Below are 19,046 nucleotides of genomic sequence, written 5' to 3'. Positions count from 1 at the left end.
ACTTTTCATTATTGAACACATTGAAACAGGTTTTAGTGTTTTATATAAAATAATATTTATTGATTTATTAATAAAATAATATTAATTCATTTATTTATATTTAAAAGTATACATGTATTTAAAATGATAAATTGTATAAAGTAATACATAACATATTTTTTAAATAATTTTGGTTCTTTATGAATCCTTCATTGTCTTCGCTTCAAAAATATTTATGTTTTGGAATCTGCTTAAGTAGATACAGCTCTGTTCGTCCCACAACACACACACACACACACACACACACACACACACACACACAAGCAGCGCCTGAGGTCTTAGTCACACTGCTCTTCTACTACAGTCAAATCTGAATCAGAAATCTTAATTAGTGGCAATGGAGTGAGGGTTGTCCGTGAACGAAAGTGTGTGTGTTGTGTGTGTGTGTGTGTGTGTGTGTGTGTGTGTGTGTTTTGCAAGGAGGTGTGCTAAGCCATACTAAGCAGCCTAATTTATACAAAGTGGATGTGTCTACAGATCTGGGCTAATGTCCATAAAACTGTCTGACCACACACGTCACCATGTGCCTCTGTGATTTGAGAAGAGGACCAAACATATTCTCCCTTTGGCAAAGCAGACAGACAACAAACTTGACAATGCTCCTCTAGCCACATGTCAGGTTTAATTCATCGATCCCTTTTCACATCACAAGCTCTGCATCTTGCTATATTTTCAAGACAAATCATCCACACAGTTTTTGACTGTGCAAGGAAGAATGATATGGTTTATTGAGATTGTCATTGTTACTAACTTCCCAAGGGGCCTTGTGAGCAGGGCTGAAAGCTGATGGGGTGAAAGGTGGTAACGATTATTGGGCCCCCTGCGATTTCAAGACAAGACATGTCTGTTTTTAAAATGGAAATCAAATGTTTAGAATAAAAAATTGCATTCAACTTTTTATACTTTTCATTATTGAACACATTGAAACAGGTTTTAGTGTTTTATATAAAATAATATTTATTGATTTATTAATAAAATAATATTAATTCATTTATTTATATTTAAAAGTATACATGTATTTAAAATGATAAATTGTATAAAGTAATACATAACATATTTTTTAAATAATTTAAAATGACCTATTACTTAAAATTATTTGTTCTTTTTTTACATGAAATCCCTAAAATACTGAACAAGATTACAAATGGGAAACTGTCCTTGTCTTAATGGAGTTATCACTAGATGATATCACTTGAAAAGATGCAGTCAGAATAAGTAAAATATAAATGACTCTTACAGCCATTCATATGCTGGAACACACTACCACACAAGCAATTTTCTCCTAGCCCATGCGCGAAGCTCTTCTATTTTCTTAAAAGATCACACACACCATCTCATGCAATCTATCACATCACTTCACCTTGAGAGAGCACAGGAGAGAGCGAGAGACTCAAAAATAACCCTAAAGAACACAATGCCTGCAACTGCAATGGCCTTCTTTTAGCCTCTTTCTTTCTTACTTTATTTCACTCCCTCTGTGATTGTGTTTAAGGCTTCCATTTCCAGTATATATATTGCAAAAAATGTAATTGCTGTCTGATTTCACTGTAGGGCCATATCTTATTTCTTTTCCAAATGACAATAAGTGATTACTTGCATCTGTTCTCAGGCACACAGAGACACACACAAACCGCCTGTAGCTTTGCACACATACTGTCAGAGCTCTCAGGAGCTATAAAGACTCAAGTCAGCCAATCTCCTGTGCTCCTGCTGTTACTATAGAGACAGCTTGCATCAGGATGGAATGAAGGAAGCATGTTAACTTTTCTGTGTGCACAGAAAAGAACTTGCATGCCGGAAACAGAAAAGCTCTTCTGCTGCTGGAATAAGACACTGAGCTCAAGTAATTCAGCTTATTCCAATTCACATATCACAAAAAATAACAAATATTTACAAAATAACAGACATCATTACGGACGGAAGTGGAATATACACTCGCCAGCCATTTTATTAGGTACCTTGCGAGTACTGGGTTGGACCCACTTTCCTCCAGAACTGCCTTAAAGGCACACTATGCAGTTTCCGTTTTTCTCAAACAGCGACCCCTAGAGTCGCTGTGGAGTACTTGTATTTAACGTTACTGTCGTAAATACCACTCATGCAGAGCCGTCTCTGCACTCTTCCGACCGCGCTTTCTTCGTCGACTCTGCCATGATTCACGTCTGAAATGCATGCTAGTGTCTTCTAGAGAGGCTGCTTCATATGTTGTTGATAAATGTGACGTTGTGCCGTAAAGCAAGTCGTGATTCTCGCAAGATTTGTCGGGGCGCCACCTCTCAAACTTGCATTGCTGGTTTTGCCAGCCCCCCCCCTTTTTGGTCCATATTGACATGATGGCATCATGCAGTTGCTGCAGATTTGTCGGCGATTTGAGATCTTGTGATTGTGGAGGCCATGAGTATACTGTTCTGTTCAAGAAACCAGTTTAAGATGATTTGAGCTTTGTGACATGATGGCGTGTTATCCAGCTGGAAGTAGCCATCAGAAGATGGGTACACTAAACATCCCACCCTGCAAAAACTCACATCCAGGAGATGGCATACCTCCAACCATATAATTTTATATAATTAATAATAGCAACGCATGTGTGCAGGCAGACAGACGAAGACACAGAAGAATAAAGTTCCAACACAAAGTTTACGAATAACAATCCAAACAGGCAGAGATGTTCACACACATATGCATCAATGAGACCGGACAAACTCAAAGGGGAACACATAGGAACTTATATACTATTTATTGATTTAAAAACGATTGTATTGCTTCCGCTAAAGAAAACAGTCCGTTACGTCTCTACGGTTAGAATCCTGCATCCATAGCAACGCTCTGTTTTTCATGGCAACGGTGTGTTATACTTAGCAGCGGTCTGTTATCAAGAAACAACAGACCGCATTCTACATTAGAATTCAACCAAGCCATGTAATAAAATATTATATAATTTGTGTCCATTCAATACAATTCGTGTGCAGAAAGTGAAAGTGATGTAGAGTGTGACGATATAATAGAAAATTCAAATGCAAGTGGTCAAAGGAGATGCATTTGAAACGCATGATAATACCAGGTGAAAACGGTAATGTGTCTTGGCTGACCAATTGTGATTGGATCCCCGAAAACCCATCTTAATACAGGGTGGAAACAGGGCTTCTCTCTCTAACGCTCAATTTCCAGGATATTGTATATAACTTGCAGGCGTCAGGGAGCCACTATCAAAATGCGAGAGACTCCCAGAATTTCCGGGAGAGGTGGGATGTCTGGGTACACTGTGGTCATAAAGGGATGGACATGGTCAGCAACAATACTCGTTAAACAATGCTCAATTGGTACTAAGGGGCCCAAAGTGTGCCAAGAAAATATTCCTCACACCATTTCATCACCACCATCAGCCTGAACCGTTGATACAAGGCAGGATGGATCCATGCTTTCATGTTGTTTAAGCCAAATTCTGACCCTACCATCTAAAAGTTGCAGCAGAAATTGAGACTCATCACACCAGGCAATGTTCTTCCAATTGTTGCCTCAGTTTCCTGTTGACAGGAGTGGCCCCCGGTGTGATCTTCCGCTGCTGCATCTGCTTCAAAGTTCAATGTGTTGTGCATTCAGAGATGCTCTTCTGCAGACCTTGGTTGTAACGAGTGGTTATTTGGTGTGAACGGGCCTTTACTGTTGCCTTTCTATCAGCTGAACAGTTGAACAGGTACCTAATAAAGAGGCAGGTGAGTGTATATTTTATAAATAAACAAATTTGCCACTGCATATTTAATAATAAAATGCAAAACATGCAAGGTTCTTAAAAATAACTAGAGTTCATTAGAATGTAATAAAATAACAAGAAAAAGAAAAAGAATTTCATAAGTAAACATGCAAAGATGTTGTAAAATGCATTACATTTTGAAAGATTAACATAATAAAAAAATAAAAAAAATAAAAGGTTATTTCAAATAATTAATTTAGATCATCATAGTGTAATGGTGGTGGCCGCCCTAACATAAATAAATTATTTTAAAGAAAAACTTCGGGAGCCAGACTTAAAGGAGTGGTATAATGCCCTTTTCACAAGATGTAAAATAAGTCTTTGATGTCCCCAGAGTGTGTATGTGAAGTTTTAGCCCAAAATACCCCACAGATATTTTTATATAGCATGTTACAATTTTCACTTTTTGAGGGTAAGCAAAAACGCACCGTTTTGTGTCTGTTCCTTTAAATGCAAATGAGCTGCTGCTCCCGGCACAGAGGGCGGAGCTTCAACAGCTTGCACTCACACAGACATGTACTGAAAATTTCAAAAACTTTTAGCCTTTTATGTTAAAATCGGATTCAGACAATGATGGAGAGACTCAAGAAGAAGTGACAACATTTGTAGAATGCAACAGGACATTTCTTGTATATTCTTGGCGGATAAGCAGCTTTGACTTGTCTTCAGAACAGCTCAAAAACAATCGGTCTAGAAGTGCAACACTTTAGTCGAACTTCGCGAGGCACCAGACATCAAACACAAGAAGCATCAGATTGACAAGCGGCCGTCTTTCCACAGTAATCCATCACTCTCACTACTGGAAAACCTCGCATACAAACAAACGGATGACGCGTCTTTTCCAGGTACGGCATACTTCCCTATATCTAACTTCTTTCCGTCGTTAATTGAAACTCTCCACACATTCACGCAAAGGGAAAGTGAAAGTAAAAAATAATGTTGTGGCACAGATTTTCTTCACTGCCACAATAGGGGGTCAACTGACAAATGTTTAGGAACCTCAGATTTAGAGGGACATCAGAGGCACTTTAATCACCTATTACCATGTTGCAATAAATCTGAATTCAACAGATTTTCCCCAAGCAATAGTGATGAAAATGAGAAAAAGGTCTACATATTGGCCTGCTCATATCCCATAAATCACCAACAGCTCATCCATTATTCAGCTACCTGTACAAGAGAATTAAAGAAATTTCATACATCATAACTATGTAGGATTTATGTGAAAGCAAATAAATGTATAAAAAATATATATACCTGCGTAGTAAGAAAAGCATGGTTATATAGTATATTTCTCAGCTGGATGAACTGCCACTGCCTGTGGTCCAAGAGACACAAATGGATCACATGATATGAATGACCACATTTATCTCATGCTTTTGTGAGTGTGTGTGTGTGTTTCTAGAGCAGAAACGGAAGAACAGAAGCGTATGGCAGTTTGTTTAGCTGAGCATAAGGAGAATGCCGTTCTGACCCCTTGGGAAGGAGCCACGCCAGAACACTTGTCCTGACTAGCACCGTAGCTCACAAACACTTATACAAACACAGACACAGAAACCACTCTCAGGATACAGATTTGCTACTATAAATGTATGCACTTTACCCTAAAAAAAGCTAGTTTTCTTGTATTGCTCTAGTCCTTACTTTAAAAGCCTTGCTCAACTCCAAATAACCAATGAACATGTCAGTGTGAAAGCAGCTGCTGTTGCAGTTGTGCTGCTGCTTTGCTCACATACTGCTTATGTCTATATGAAATGGGTCTTACTATGTGTTTTTTCATGTTTTGTGTTCTAGTTGCTTGATCTCACTTTCTTTCACCAACTTCTTGCTTCTCTATGAGGCAGTGATTCGTTGTTTTCTGCATGTATTTACTCAGCATGAGTCTAGCATCTGTTCTGTCAAATTAGCCACCAGGAGACGGATGAAGATAGAGAGACAAACAGAGAGTGGAGGAGAGATATAGAGAGATATAAAGAGAGAGAGAGAGAGATGAGAGTGGAAGAAAGTAGGAAGAGAACACAACAGGGTGGAAAGAAAAATGGTGTATGGGACAGAGAAAGTGGCTGAGGAAATAAAAACAAAAAAGTAAAAGAAGTGTGACAGACAATCATAGGGGTCTGAAAAACATACACTGAATTATTAAAGGGATAATTCACAATTTTTTTTACATTTCTATCATTATTTGCTCACCATCACGTCATTCCAAACCTGCGATTGTATTTCTCTAATGAAACACAAAAGGTGAATTGTACTGGTTATTCTCTTCCATGCTATTAGTCTCCATGGGGACTGAGGCTTTCAAGCTTCAAAGACACCATAAAAGTATCATAAAAGTAGTCCATACTTGTGGATAAATGAAAAAGTGCATATAATCCAAGTCATCTGAAGCCGTAAAACAGCTTTTTGTGGTGAACAGATTGAAATATATCTTGTTATTCACTGATAATCGTACCATCAAGTGGGCTGATAGCTGAGGTGACCAGATCATTGAGTCAGAGAGTCAACTGGATGAGGTCTGATTTGTGAATTAATCATTCAAAACAGTTCTGAGAACTTCATCAACTGACTCACTGAAAAGACCTGACTCACAAGAACGATTCACTCACAAATCGGACATCACTACTGTATGTGGACTACTTTTACTATTGGCTACTTTTTTGGAGCTTTTTTCATTCATTGTTAATCTTCTATGGAATAGAGCGAGCAGCAAAAGCCTTGACAATTTACTCATTTTGTGTTCCACAGACATAGATTTGGAACAAAATGAGGGTGAGTGAATAATTGTTTTGAAAAACTATTCCTGTAAGGTCCACAAAGGCTTCTCTTAAATCATGTTAATTGTAGAAAACACAAGGGCAGACTTAGAGCTTTGGGGGCCCCACCACACCAACTATGCACCTTTTTACCTTTGTAAACCTGTTTTTGCTGTCTCTTTCTCAAAACACTCAGCCTTTTTTTCTACATTTGTAAATAAACTATGTCAAATCTTAATGGAATACAATCTATTTTACAATAAATTAACTCTCCCTCTCCCAACAAGCTCACAGCGCTCTTTGTCTGACAGGTGTTTTGGCCAGAAAGCGGGGTCGTGATTCATTAACACTGCATCTGTGCTGTTTGCATCCGTTTTGCGTTGTTCGTGGGCTACACTCACCGGCATATTGTCATTTTCCAGAACCGGGAGAGAGGTGAAACTTATCCCTGTGTCTGGCGGGACGGGCGGCTTCACCGCTGACTGTGTTGGAAAATAGAAAGCTAAACACTTGGGGACTTGGGCCCCAAGCACCTGCTAAACTTGCTTATTATTGCTTATATATATATATATATATATATATATATATATATATATATATATATATATATATATATATATATATATAAAATTTGTATTGTCATACAAACAGTCATTATATCATATTATTCTATTGGGCTGTTGAATCCTTGATTCTGGAAAAGAGGGATGGAAAAGAGAATGAAAATATGAAAATATGAAAATAAGAGAGGGAAAAACAGAGCACTTCAGGAGAGATCTAAGGACTGTCCTTCTGTTCATCTGTGATAAAACCAGCCAGTGGTGAAGAAAATAATCTAATCCATGCAATATCACAGCTCAGTGGACTGCACAGTGATTTTAAAACTGATAACAGTCCACAAACAATCACAGCACAGGCAGACAGGCATTCAGTTGCAGAAGAAAGATAGAAATACTTGCATTCATTTTCTTATTTACAATGCAGAGGTCACACACACAGTTTCCTTCCCGACAGCTAGAGTGTTACATTGCGTCTACACTGTAAGCGAGCAGTGAAACTTGACAGCAATGCTCAGTGTTAAAAGCTTTGCCCATTACAATGGGAGAAATTTTGTTTTGCTGCATCACTTGCTGCCAGTGAAAAATGCTTTACAGAATATTCACATGCATTCTCATAAATCAATGGCATACATGAACAGCTTTAATGTGGCAGTAAATTATACTGTATAGCCAGACCCAGACAGAAACCATGTGTGCATAACTTCTAAAGGTCCTTGCACAATTCTCGTCACGTTAAAAAATAAATACGACCTCACGTTGTGTCAATCACGTTTACACACTGCCTCCGAAATTTTCGTCCGTCATAAAAAAAATTGGATCAGGTTAGATTTTCTGCATTGTTCGCATCCGTAGCAAGCATTTTGAGAGGTGTTTTGACAATTCAGAGCCACCGAATGACGAATATATGGAAATTTCGGACTCAGTGTGCAAGGACCTTAAGTTCAGAAAGCTGCACACATTTATGCCAGTTATTCACAAAGTTCTAGACATCCTTATGTCCACTGTGTAAATGTTTATACATTTTATCTGCTTATTCATTCTGCTGCCAATAACCACACAGCACTCTATGCTCACATTTTTTTGTGTATAGCTCATACATCATAGGCACTATCTGCATTTGTACAGCATAAAATGTACCTTTATAGCTGAAAAACAACAATTTTGAACTGTTTTGTCCATCGCCGCAGAAATAAACAGGGAGTGGATCTCACTCAAGGGAAATAAGAAAAATATAGACTAACACTTTCATTCAGTGCTGTCCAATTACTCCATTCACACCGATACAGGCAGCATCTGAACTGAAGTGCAGTTAAAAGAGAGGAAGAAACATTCACTCTGCAACTAAAATAACACTCCATTTGAAATGTTAATTATAGACTTATTATTTTAAATTTTATAATTATTTCTAATTATAAATTATAATGTTAGTGTGTTTTTTAAATCAAAAGTTGTTATAATTTAGAAATAAAAGGCATATTTCCTAGCCTGATTTTAGCCTCTGATTTGAACGCTCTGTTTGAAGGGTTGTGTCTGCTGTGAGACTTCAGTGTAAACGCCCACTGCTTTGATTGGCTGACATGCTTGCATATGAAATATCTAGCATTACATGTGGAACTCTCTCGAAAACTTTTACTATTACAGCTATTATACGTTTTTACTATTACAGCTATCGAGATTAACGAATCGTGAGAAGTTTAAGTATTTAGAACTATTCCCATCACATAAAAGGTTGCAGTGATGAGCACTGAGCAGATGACAGCCTGTTGATCGCGTGAATGAAGATCTTATCATTGCAACGCAGTTTCTGCACTCTCACTAATGATTTCACCAATGCAAACATGAGGTAAGTACAGTAAGAGCTTCGTTGTGCAGTGTAACAGCGTCATTGATTTCATAACGAGTTTTGGCAAGTGTCCAGATAAACTCACTCTGTGATTGACAGCTTGGGCGATTGGAAAGGGATTGCTCTTTGATCGCTTTCTATATATATTAATCACAGTTTAAGTAAGATTATTTTCATCCTACTAAGAGAAACAACGTGAAGTTGATTGTTTAGTCACTGGCTTGATTTACTGATGTACACTCACCTAAAGGATTATTAGGAACACCTGTTCAATTTCTCATTAATGCAATTATCTAATCAACCAATCACATGGCAGTTGCTTCAATGCATTTAGGGGTGTGGTCCTGGTCAAGTCAATCTCCTGAACTCCAAACTGAATGTCAGAATGGGAAAGAAAGGTGATTTAAGCAATTTTGAGCGTGGCATGGTTGTTGGTGCCAGACGCGCCGGTCTGAGTATTTCACAATCTGCTCAGTTACTGGGATTTTCACGCACAACCATTTCTAGGGTTTACAAAGAATGGTGTGAAAAGGGAAAAACATCCAGTATGCGGCAGTCCTGTGGGCGAAAATGCCTTGTTGATGCTAGAGGTCAGAGGAGAATGGGCCGACTGATTCAAGCTGATAGAAGAGCAACTTTGACTGAAATAACCACTCGTTACAACCGAGGTATGCAGCAAAGCATTTGTGAAGCCACAACACGCACAACCTTGAGGCGGATGGGCTACAACAGCAGAAGACCCCACCGGGTACCACTCATCTCCACTACAAATAGGAAAAAGAGGCTACAATTTGCACGAGCTCACCAAAATTGGACAGTTGAAGACTGGAAAAATGTTGCCTGGTCTGATGAGTCTCGATTTCACAAAGCTCGAATCATTTCAAATTGGTTTCTTGAACATGACAATGAGTTCACTGTACTAGAATGGCCCCCACAGTCACCAGATCTCAACCCAATAGAGCATCTTTGGGATGTGGTGGAACGGGAGCTTCGTGCCCTGGATGTGCATCCCACAAATCCATCCATCAACTGCAAAATGCTATCCTATCAATATGGGCCAACATTTCTAAAGAATGCTTTCAGCACCTTGTTGAATCAATGCCACGTAGAATTAAGGCAGTTCTGAAGGCGAAAGGGGGTCAAACACAGTATTAGTATGGTGTTCCTAATAATCCTTTAGGTGAGTGTATAAACAGTATTGAACGACTTTGAGAGAAAGATTATCTGTCTGAACTTGAACAACTACACATCAGAAATTCACATAACCCACTGGTTTTTCAGAGGCTCGGATGAAGGAACTAAAAAAATACTTTTGTGTTCATTTGTACATCCAAACACTGAGCAACTGCCATGCTTCGCTCGTTTGCAAGCCATGATGTCTCTCGAGGATAAACCAATATCGCGCTCGCGCAGCTCATTTTCACATGGGCGGGCCAAATTCTTTTTGCGGGCAAAGAAGAGAAAGGGGAGGTAACCTTTCCCGTTATGACGACATAAGGGGAAGATTTCTAGATTCGCCCGTCTGAGCTTTCATTTTCTCAAAAATACCCAGGGCTTGGTTTACACCCATCAAAACGTCTAGCCACTGGGAGACCATAGGCAGGCTAGGGAAACTCATATTAAGGTTAAAAAACCTCATAAAGTGAAATTTTCATGCAATGGGACCTTTAAATTAGGATTTGTGTGTGTGTCAGCATTTTCTCTGTCTTAGACACTTTGTCTCTGTGTTGAACGTTTTATAAGTGTGTTAAGGCAAAGCCATCAATGCTAAAACTAACTCCTGTGCCCGGTTGCATAAAGCACCTTAAGTTTTTCCCTTAAGTAAGATACTTAAGGGGCGATTTCCCCTTACCTAAGAGAATAACTTAAGGGTGTTGCATATAATCTCTTAAACAGTTCTCTTAGGTAAGGGAAACATTTAGGTGTTTCACGACAGCGATCCTGGATTCACGTTATAAAAGTCTGTTGTTGCCATAGATACGCAAAACACTAACACTTTCGCAGTTTCGTCAAATAAAGTAGGCTAGGATATCGGAATGGATAATTAAAACAAAAAAAGAAAGCCTAATTGGACAGAGAAGGAGAAATGCATTCTTCTTGACGAATATGGTCAAAGAAAAACAATTTTTGACCTTTGCGTTTAAATGACGGGAAAGAGCCCCCGCAACCCGGTGAACCACTCTGCTGACAGACGATTTATGCACGTGGAAAACATCTCCACTACCGTCTGAAAACTCCCAGTTGCAAAAAAACGCAGTGCTATAAGCAGTTGTAACACCGCAGGTAAAGAGTGGTTGCGATGTGTGACATGCAAGGTCGCCGTCTAGTTTGTTAGTGATGTCAAATATTGCGCGTCGATCAAATCGGTATTCCTGCAACAATTTTTCATCGCTAAGATGGTCCAAAGGGTTCTCCCTATCCCTAAAAATGATTCTTGGCACATAATGATCTTCAGCTGGTTACATAAATTCAGCCATGTCGTCTTATTTTTGTCCGCGTTACCCTTAAGGTTACGATTTCCAAACCTTAAGTTATACTTAGGGAAATGACCGTTAAGGGGTTTTATGCAACACTTAATGCTTTTTAAGGGATTACTTAAGTGAAAAAACAGCGTTTAAGGGAAATTCTAAGTGTTTATGATGTTTCACTTAAAGAAACCCTTAAGTAACACTTAAGGTTTTGTTTTCTGCAACACCCTTAGGTTTAAGGGAAACATAAGGGAGAACTTAAGGGAAAATTACACTTAAGGTGCTTTATGCAACCGGGCACTGGCCCTCAACCTTGGTGTGTGAGTGTATAATGTATGTCTGCTTTTTTTGTTTGTGCCCCATGACTTCAACATTTTTAAGATATTTTAGAGCTTGGTGTATAACTAGAAAAATGTATATTCATTATACACATGACTTTTCCAGGTCAATAAATCACATTTTTAAAATTAAGCTGCCTTAAAGGGTCATGAAACCCCCCTCTTTCAGCTCAAGTCTAGCTCACAATCTTTTTGAAAAATGCAACTTAAATGGGCGTGGTGGCTGTGAGAAGAAGGGAGGGGAGTGGGTGTGGTATGGCACGACAGGGGAGTGGAGGGGAGAGGGGGGGAAACTGTCATCGCCAGTGGCCCATGCATATCGACTGTCACTAAAAATCAGTGCTAAAACGTGAGGAAATGCTAGATTTTTTTTATAGCTGGCAAAGTTAAAGTCTAATGAAATACACTGACACTTTATTTTTGTCCTTTCAAAAGTAACTGAATGCCCTGCTACATATATTAGCCTACAGTGATCATAATTGTATTTAAAACATATAACATGTATATGTATAATTATGTCATTATAAAATATATATTTGTTTATATACACACTATAAATGCATATATTTGAAAATAATAAATTTTCCACTTAAAAAAAAAACATAGCCTAGATCTACGCGCCCCCTGAACCCACATAATAAAGATGGACAGTGACATAGAAATTTGCACAAATTGCTCCATACAATTGAGGAATTATCGAAATATCTAAATTTTAATAACGAGTGATTATTTAACAAAAGGCATGTAAAATGGTCAGGGTTACATTTTAGACACACACACACACACACACACACACACACACACACACACACACATACATCTAAAGCGATAGAAAAGTCCTCGCGACCGCATCACTCGCAAGACGAAACCTGCATTGGTGTACAAGGCCGAAGTCCACCATTCTCCCGTTGAATGGCTGCACACACACATAGTTTAGATGTGTCCGTGGTTGATGGCCAACCAACCACCCGCAGTCAGAGTCCAGCCCCGGCAGCATCGCGGGGAAAGATGCACTGGAACTTTTGCACCACGAAAACAAACGCGCGTCCCATCATTGCTCTCTCATCTACTACGCGATATCACAGTTTGACATGTCTGTCATTGGACAGTTCCACGTGGTGTCATGAATAATTAAGAGAAAGTGTCTTCTCATTGGATAAGAAAACTCAGTACATGAATAATAATGAGACACCGATGAGTCATCAAAGTACTATAGTCATAGATATCATATAAAGGCTAGATGTCTTAAGGCGGAGTCACTTCCGGCATCACCGGCGGCCATCTTAGGACAGGGCTCTGTGAATTAAGGTGAGTGAGCAGCACGCACACAAATCCTCTTATCTCGCTGAAATCTGGACGGATTTACAAACGGTTTGGTTTCTTACAAACGTTATTAACGTGGCTATAATTCTGAATGCTTAAACATTTTGAACATAATTATTCATATGTATGCAGTATAATAGCTACATCTCTGACGTTTATAACAAACCAAACCGTTTGAAAATCGGTAGAAAAGTGAGCAAGTTATGGTTATTTAAAAGTACATGCACCATGTTATGAGTGAGCGAGCACCCTGTCTTAAGATGGCCGCCGTGTGCGGATGTCGAGCTCCATTGGCCAGCAGCGCGGACGAGACATCTAGCCTTTATATGATATCTATGACTATAGTGCTCTGGCTGCACACAGCACAGGCTGTGACGTGGACACGATGAAGATTTTAAACCCGGAAGACGAAAATAGCGGAAAAAAACTAAAATTGAACCATTTTCCCCCTACTATTAAATCTAACAGATGCTAACATTGTCTTCAATGGTGTTCAACACACATACCTCTGTTAAAATCTCAGAAAATTTGATTCAGGGTTTCATTACCCTTTAATAAAAACTCATGTCTTTCAAACAGTGGGATCTCTGATTCTTCAAAGAAAAAAAAACAGTTGTTGAGGAAGTTAATTAAAATAAGAAATATTATTAATATGTTTAGTTGGTTTGGCTTATTTTAATGCTTATTTTGTCTTGTATTTAAACCAATTTAAGCCACCTTGAGGCCTCTTTGGATGTTTCCTGAAGCCCCCTGGTTGAGAACAACTCTAATTTCTATCCAGAATCTGAAGCTCATTTTAAGGACACAACGCCTTTCAAGCAAGGCAAATTCACTTCCCTTGCAGTATGTAAATTGCAGGCCTCACCTTTACTTTTTCCTGCAGCTTTCCCAGGCTGACAGTGCTTTCTATGATGCGTGAGAGGACGCCCTCCTTGTCTTTCTCTAGAGATGAAGCCTGAGGATGAAGAGAGGGAACAGGAAGGGTTACACAGCTACAGGGAGGCAGACAGAGGAAGAGGAGGGACATTGAAGACAGACATCATTGAAGAGAAGTTTCAGGGGCAAAAGCCGGGAAAAGAGAGAGAGAGAGAGAGAGAGAGAGAGAGAGAGAGAGAGAGAGAGAGAGAGAGAGAGAGAGAGAGAGAGGTGCCAGTTATTTAGATAAAAGTATGAAATAGCAAAGCAAGAGCAGCACAGCAAATCTTTAAAAGTTTGACTAGACTTATGGGTAATAACATTCTGTTGAGTTCAAACATTTCCCCCGAGCAGCAGTGAGGCTCACTGTCTGTAAAAAGAGGAGTATAAAACTTTCACTAACCCTTAGCTTGAGGCTCTGCCTTAAACACAAAAACTGCTGTGGAAAGATTCGACAGAGGGTTTGAATGTAAACTCCTAAGGCAGATGAATTCAGGAAATATGGTGTGTCGTTGGCTAAAGCATGCTTTGTATGTTAACAAACTACGAGAAGTAGTGTATTTGTGACGTGGGATAGTGTGAACTGGTGGAACTGGGTCACACTTAATTCACATTAGCATGCTTTTCCTTCCTGATCTACTGTCTGTCACTACATCCTGTCATGTATACAGTCATTAAAGTCATCTTGAAATCATAATTGACCTTATTTACTTTGTTAGCACACATTACTAGTCTTGAGGTAAACAATTAGTCTATGCAAGTTTAATACACAGAAAAAAAAAATCTTTAATCAAAATGTGAAACTTTGCTTCCGCTATGGCGGTTGGAATGGCGTTTCTTTTCTGATGACGTCAGTTTGACGGCTTGGGTAACCACTCCCCTCCAATGGACAGTCTGCGAGAGCGAGGGATGGAGAGGTGCGCTAAAGTAAAACCCTGCCCTCTATTCAATATTCTGTTTCACTTGGAAATACCTCACAACACTGAAGTAAAGTCAGTTACAACATCCGATTCACTAGGACTTTAAGTCCCTTTTTATTGGTAGAGGAGCAATAATAACCTTCGTCTAGGGAAGCACGATATATCGACCACGTGTCGATATCGGCCGATAAATGGTCATTTTTAATGTTATCGTTATCGATCCGATAAGAAAATTAGGCCGATATATCAAAGCCGGCAGATAATTTACCTCAGTTGAGAGATACACGCTGTTTGCCATGATGGTTTTGAATGATTGGAATTACTTCGAAAAGGAAGATACAGTTAAGTGCAGCATGTGCAACACAAATCTGTCACATAGGCTTCATTACATTATAATAAGAACACGACTGTAAAGGAATATTGTGAATTTCACACGTTTCAGCGCGACGAACGTGTTGTGGCGGAAAGCGCGTGTCTATGGAGTTAAGCCTTCATGACAAGCACAGTCAAGTTCGCTTGAGCATTCACAGCATTTTGTGCCATTGTAAGATGTAATATGTTTATTTTGTGTAATCTAATCTAATATAGGATGCGTGTGGTTGAGTTAATGAACGATGCAGTAAAGCGCTTAATTGTACCGATGATAATTTTTTATCTTTAGCGTGCGCAGCTCAAACAGCAATGCATATTTATAACTATAATTGGGACTGTCATATATAGGCTACATGCTATTAAAATGAGAACACTATTGTAATAATACGTTGTGAATTCTCTGAGTTTAGTTGCCGTGTTTCAGCGCGTCGATGTGGGAATAGGGCGTCCAGAACAGGGGTTACACGTTCTAACCAGCACAGCCAAGTTCGATTATGCATTCACGTCATTCTGTACAGATATAAGTCGTAATATTAAGTTTATGTAGGCTAATATAAATATCTGATTAAAGCTACAATATGTAAAAAAAATTCGCCGCTAGGGGTCGCTAACCTCTTACAATAACAAAGGCGCTTGTTGATGACGCATAAGCGGAATTATGGAACTTGCCGTCATGCCGAAGGATCTAATAATGTTTATGGATGAGTGAATATATTGATGTATTCAATACAAGATACAGCTTTGGATCTTAAAAATGTCTTATAAAATGTTGAGCTTAACATTAACTAAGAATAATAAATGATGTTAGAAGTATTGTTCATTAATTGTTGGTTCATGTTTTACTAATGCTAACAAAATGAAACCTTATTATAAAGTGTTACCATTTTTAATAAAGAAAGTTGGCCATAGGAGTGTAAAATTAATTTAAAAAGTTAAGGAATCTTACACTGGTTCAAACTAGGCTACTATATTGTTGATTTATGTTGAAGTGTTTGGGACATGGCTTTTAATGGTGAGCCTTTTGTTTATGTATACAGGCTATCAAAGTATATCAAAATTTGAATTTAGATTTATCGGCCAATATATCGGTTATCGGCTTTCAAATGTAAAGAATTATCAGTATCGGTCAAAATTTTCATATTTTTGAAATTTCCTAAAGCATTATTCCCTACCTCCTTCTGAATTACTAGAACAGTAATTATTCTAATATTTATTATTTATTTAACAATAAAAATTATACTTATAAGCATATATATATATATATATAAAACTTATATACTTATAACAGTCCTCGTGGATGCCAATTTTCAACTGGTACATTTATGAAAAACACAAGTGTAACCTCTGTAACTGTCTTATGAATCATTTTCTCTCCTCAGCAATGTTGATGATTCTCAAAAAGCAACACTTTTCAGCCATATTTAACGACTATCATACACAATCTTTCACTACAATTCCTAAGATGTCAAGACTGGTGAAGAAATTCTCTATTTGACTGAGCTGCTGCTGGAGAGCATAGATCAGAACAAACAAGAACCAGAGATCAAAACATATGGTGATGTAAATAGATAGCAGCTCACACAGCATGTGTGTGAGTTTCTGTAGAAGTACCATGTGCATGAGCTGGTCTCTTTCATGACTGGTTTTCTCTGCCAGTGTGACGATATTGGCAAGGTACTGATGAGCGATGAGCTCTTTCTCTAAAGAGTCTTCAACCTGTTGCTTCAGGACACTTGTACGTCTCTGAGCCTTCCTAAGGAGGGAGAGAGAGTAAGAGGATGAGACATGAAAGAAAATCTGAATTAAAAACCTTAAACAAGTCAGCATTTATGCAAGTTTAAAATAAAAGGACAAAAGGACTTTGACAAATATAAAAGAAAAACATTAGGACATCAAATTAAGAAGAGATATCAAAGATTCTGCTCTATTTCTAGGTCACTAATAAAATGTTTTTAATTATTTGTGACAATGACCTTGTAAACGCCTTGGTACAAAAGTTCTGGATTGTAGCTTGAGTACTGCGATTATTAAAGCTATAGTGCGACAACCGAATACTAACACATTCTGTAATTCATGATAATATTCTATTCCATGTTTCACTAGCATAGCATGTTCTGCTGATTCTTTTTTATTTTTTTTATTAAGGATGCATTAAATACATCAAAAGAGATTCATAATGTTACCAAATATTTCTAATTCTAAATAAATGCAGTTCTTTTGAACTTGCTATTCTTAAAAAAATCCTGAAAAAGAAAATCACAGTTTCCACAAAAATATTAACCAGCATAACCATTTTCAACACTGACAATAATAATAAATGTTTCTTGAACAGCAGATCATCATATTAGAATGATTTCTGAAGACCGGAGTAATGGCTGCTGAAAATTCAATTTTACCCTCACAGGAATAATTACATTTTAAACATATTAAAATAAATAAATAAAAACTGTTATTTTAAATTGGAACAATATTTCACAACATTAATGTTTAACTGCAGCCTTGGTGAGCATAAGATACTTCTTTAAAAACTTAACAAATCTTACAGATCCCAAACTTTTGAACAGAAGTGTATAACCAAAATTAAAAATTTATGTTTCATGTCACCATTTAAATGTATTCCTCATCCTCGCCTTTATAAGCTGCCAACTGAGTGGTCTAAATGTTTCAGCAAGCAGTTCCCCTGCATCAGAGTTTATTGGTATTCGTTGTTTGCTTGATTTAGAGTTTCTTTCTCATCTCTCCTCTAACACAGCTGCTGCTATTACACTTCCTGTCTGTTCTCCTTCGGTTTCTGCAGCACCTCTGGCCAAAATAATCTGTCTCTGCTTCTATGGCCTATTACTCATCTGGATCTGCCTCCTCCCAGCTAAACATGCTCTTGAAGTCAGAAACATAAAATCTCAGAGACTACTAAGATGTAATGTTTCACAATATTTTCCTGAGCAGTTTTTTCACCCATACTGACAAAGGCCAGAGAGTGCATCTCATTCCAAATGCAGAGTTTTGGTATCAAATCATTGTTAGTTGATCTTAATCCATCCATCCAACATTACCCAGAATAAACACCCTGGCCCTGACTGAGCACACAAGGCTTTGAGAGCATTGCAAAAACGAGTCTCTTCCATACACACTTCACCCACACATACACACCATAGAGAGAGTATGAGAGACACAAACGCAAGAAAGAAATCTGCAGATATTAAAAATATCTTCTGCTTGTTTGCATTTGTATGTGCATGTGTCCACCTGTTAGCTTGCTGTGAAAGCTGTAGCTCTGTTTCCAAGTGTTTGATTTCTGTGTTAAGGTTGGTTTTGTCTAGCAGCAGAGTCTTTTTCTCCACCTCCAGCGCACTCACACGAGCCAGCAGCTCTTCAACCTCACAATTCTTCACCCTCTCATGATCCTGCAGCTGTCTGAAATGCAAACACATACGTGAAAAGCTTATAGAAAAAAAAACTCAAGGTTAAAGCATGCAGTATATTCACCTTTACAAATGGAGTGCATTGCTATTCCAAGTTGCTTCAGTAATCTTTGTTTATGTTGTGCTTCCTAATATGGTCTCTTGCAATACACTGACACCTAAAGTTAATGAGGCTTCGCTATTAGCAGTTATCCATTATTATTTATTATTCAAAAAGTAAAAGGGAAATATTGTTATTTCAAATGCACTTTTAATTTATTTTCTTTATCTCTCAGATCTTCTTCAATTGTATATTCCTTCAAGTTCTTTGAGATCATCTTCTACAGATTTACTGACAGTTCC

General features: G+C 38.2%; 1 protein-coding gene across 1 annotated transcript in view; it reads right to left on the bottom strand.

Annotated features, from left to right (window-relative positions):
* The window catches only part of cep89 (centrosomal protein 89), a 116,231-nt gene that overhangs the window by 62,898 nt on the left and 34,287 nt on the right, over positions 1-19,046 (bottom strand). Inside the window, exons 15-17 of the mRNA XM_084405822.1 lie at positions 18,529-18,696; positions 16,894-17,035; positions 13,941-14,030 (exon numbers count right to left, since the gene is read on the bottom strand). Of these exons, the coding sequence (XP_084261948.1) occupies positions 13,941-14,030; positions 16,894-17,035; positions 18,529-18,696 (400 nt within the window). The remainder of the gene's footprint in view (positions 1-13,940; positions 14,031-16,893; positions 17,036-18,528; positions 18,697-19,046) is intronic.

Source organism: Rutilus rutilus, assembly GCF_951802725.1.
Source record: "Rutilus rutilus genome assembly, chromosome: 3".
NCBI classification, from domain to species: domain Eukaryota; kingdom Metazoa; phylum Chordata; class Actinopteri; order Cypriniformes; family Leuciscidae; genus Rutilus; species Rutilus rutilus.
Note: the sequence above shows the minus strand (reverse complement) of the source record. Positions and strands in the feature narration are given on the sequence as shown.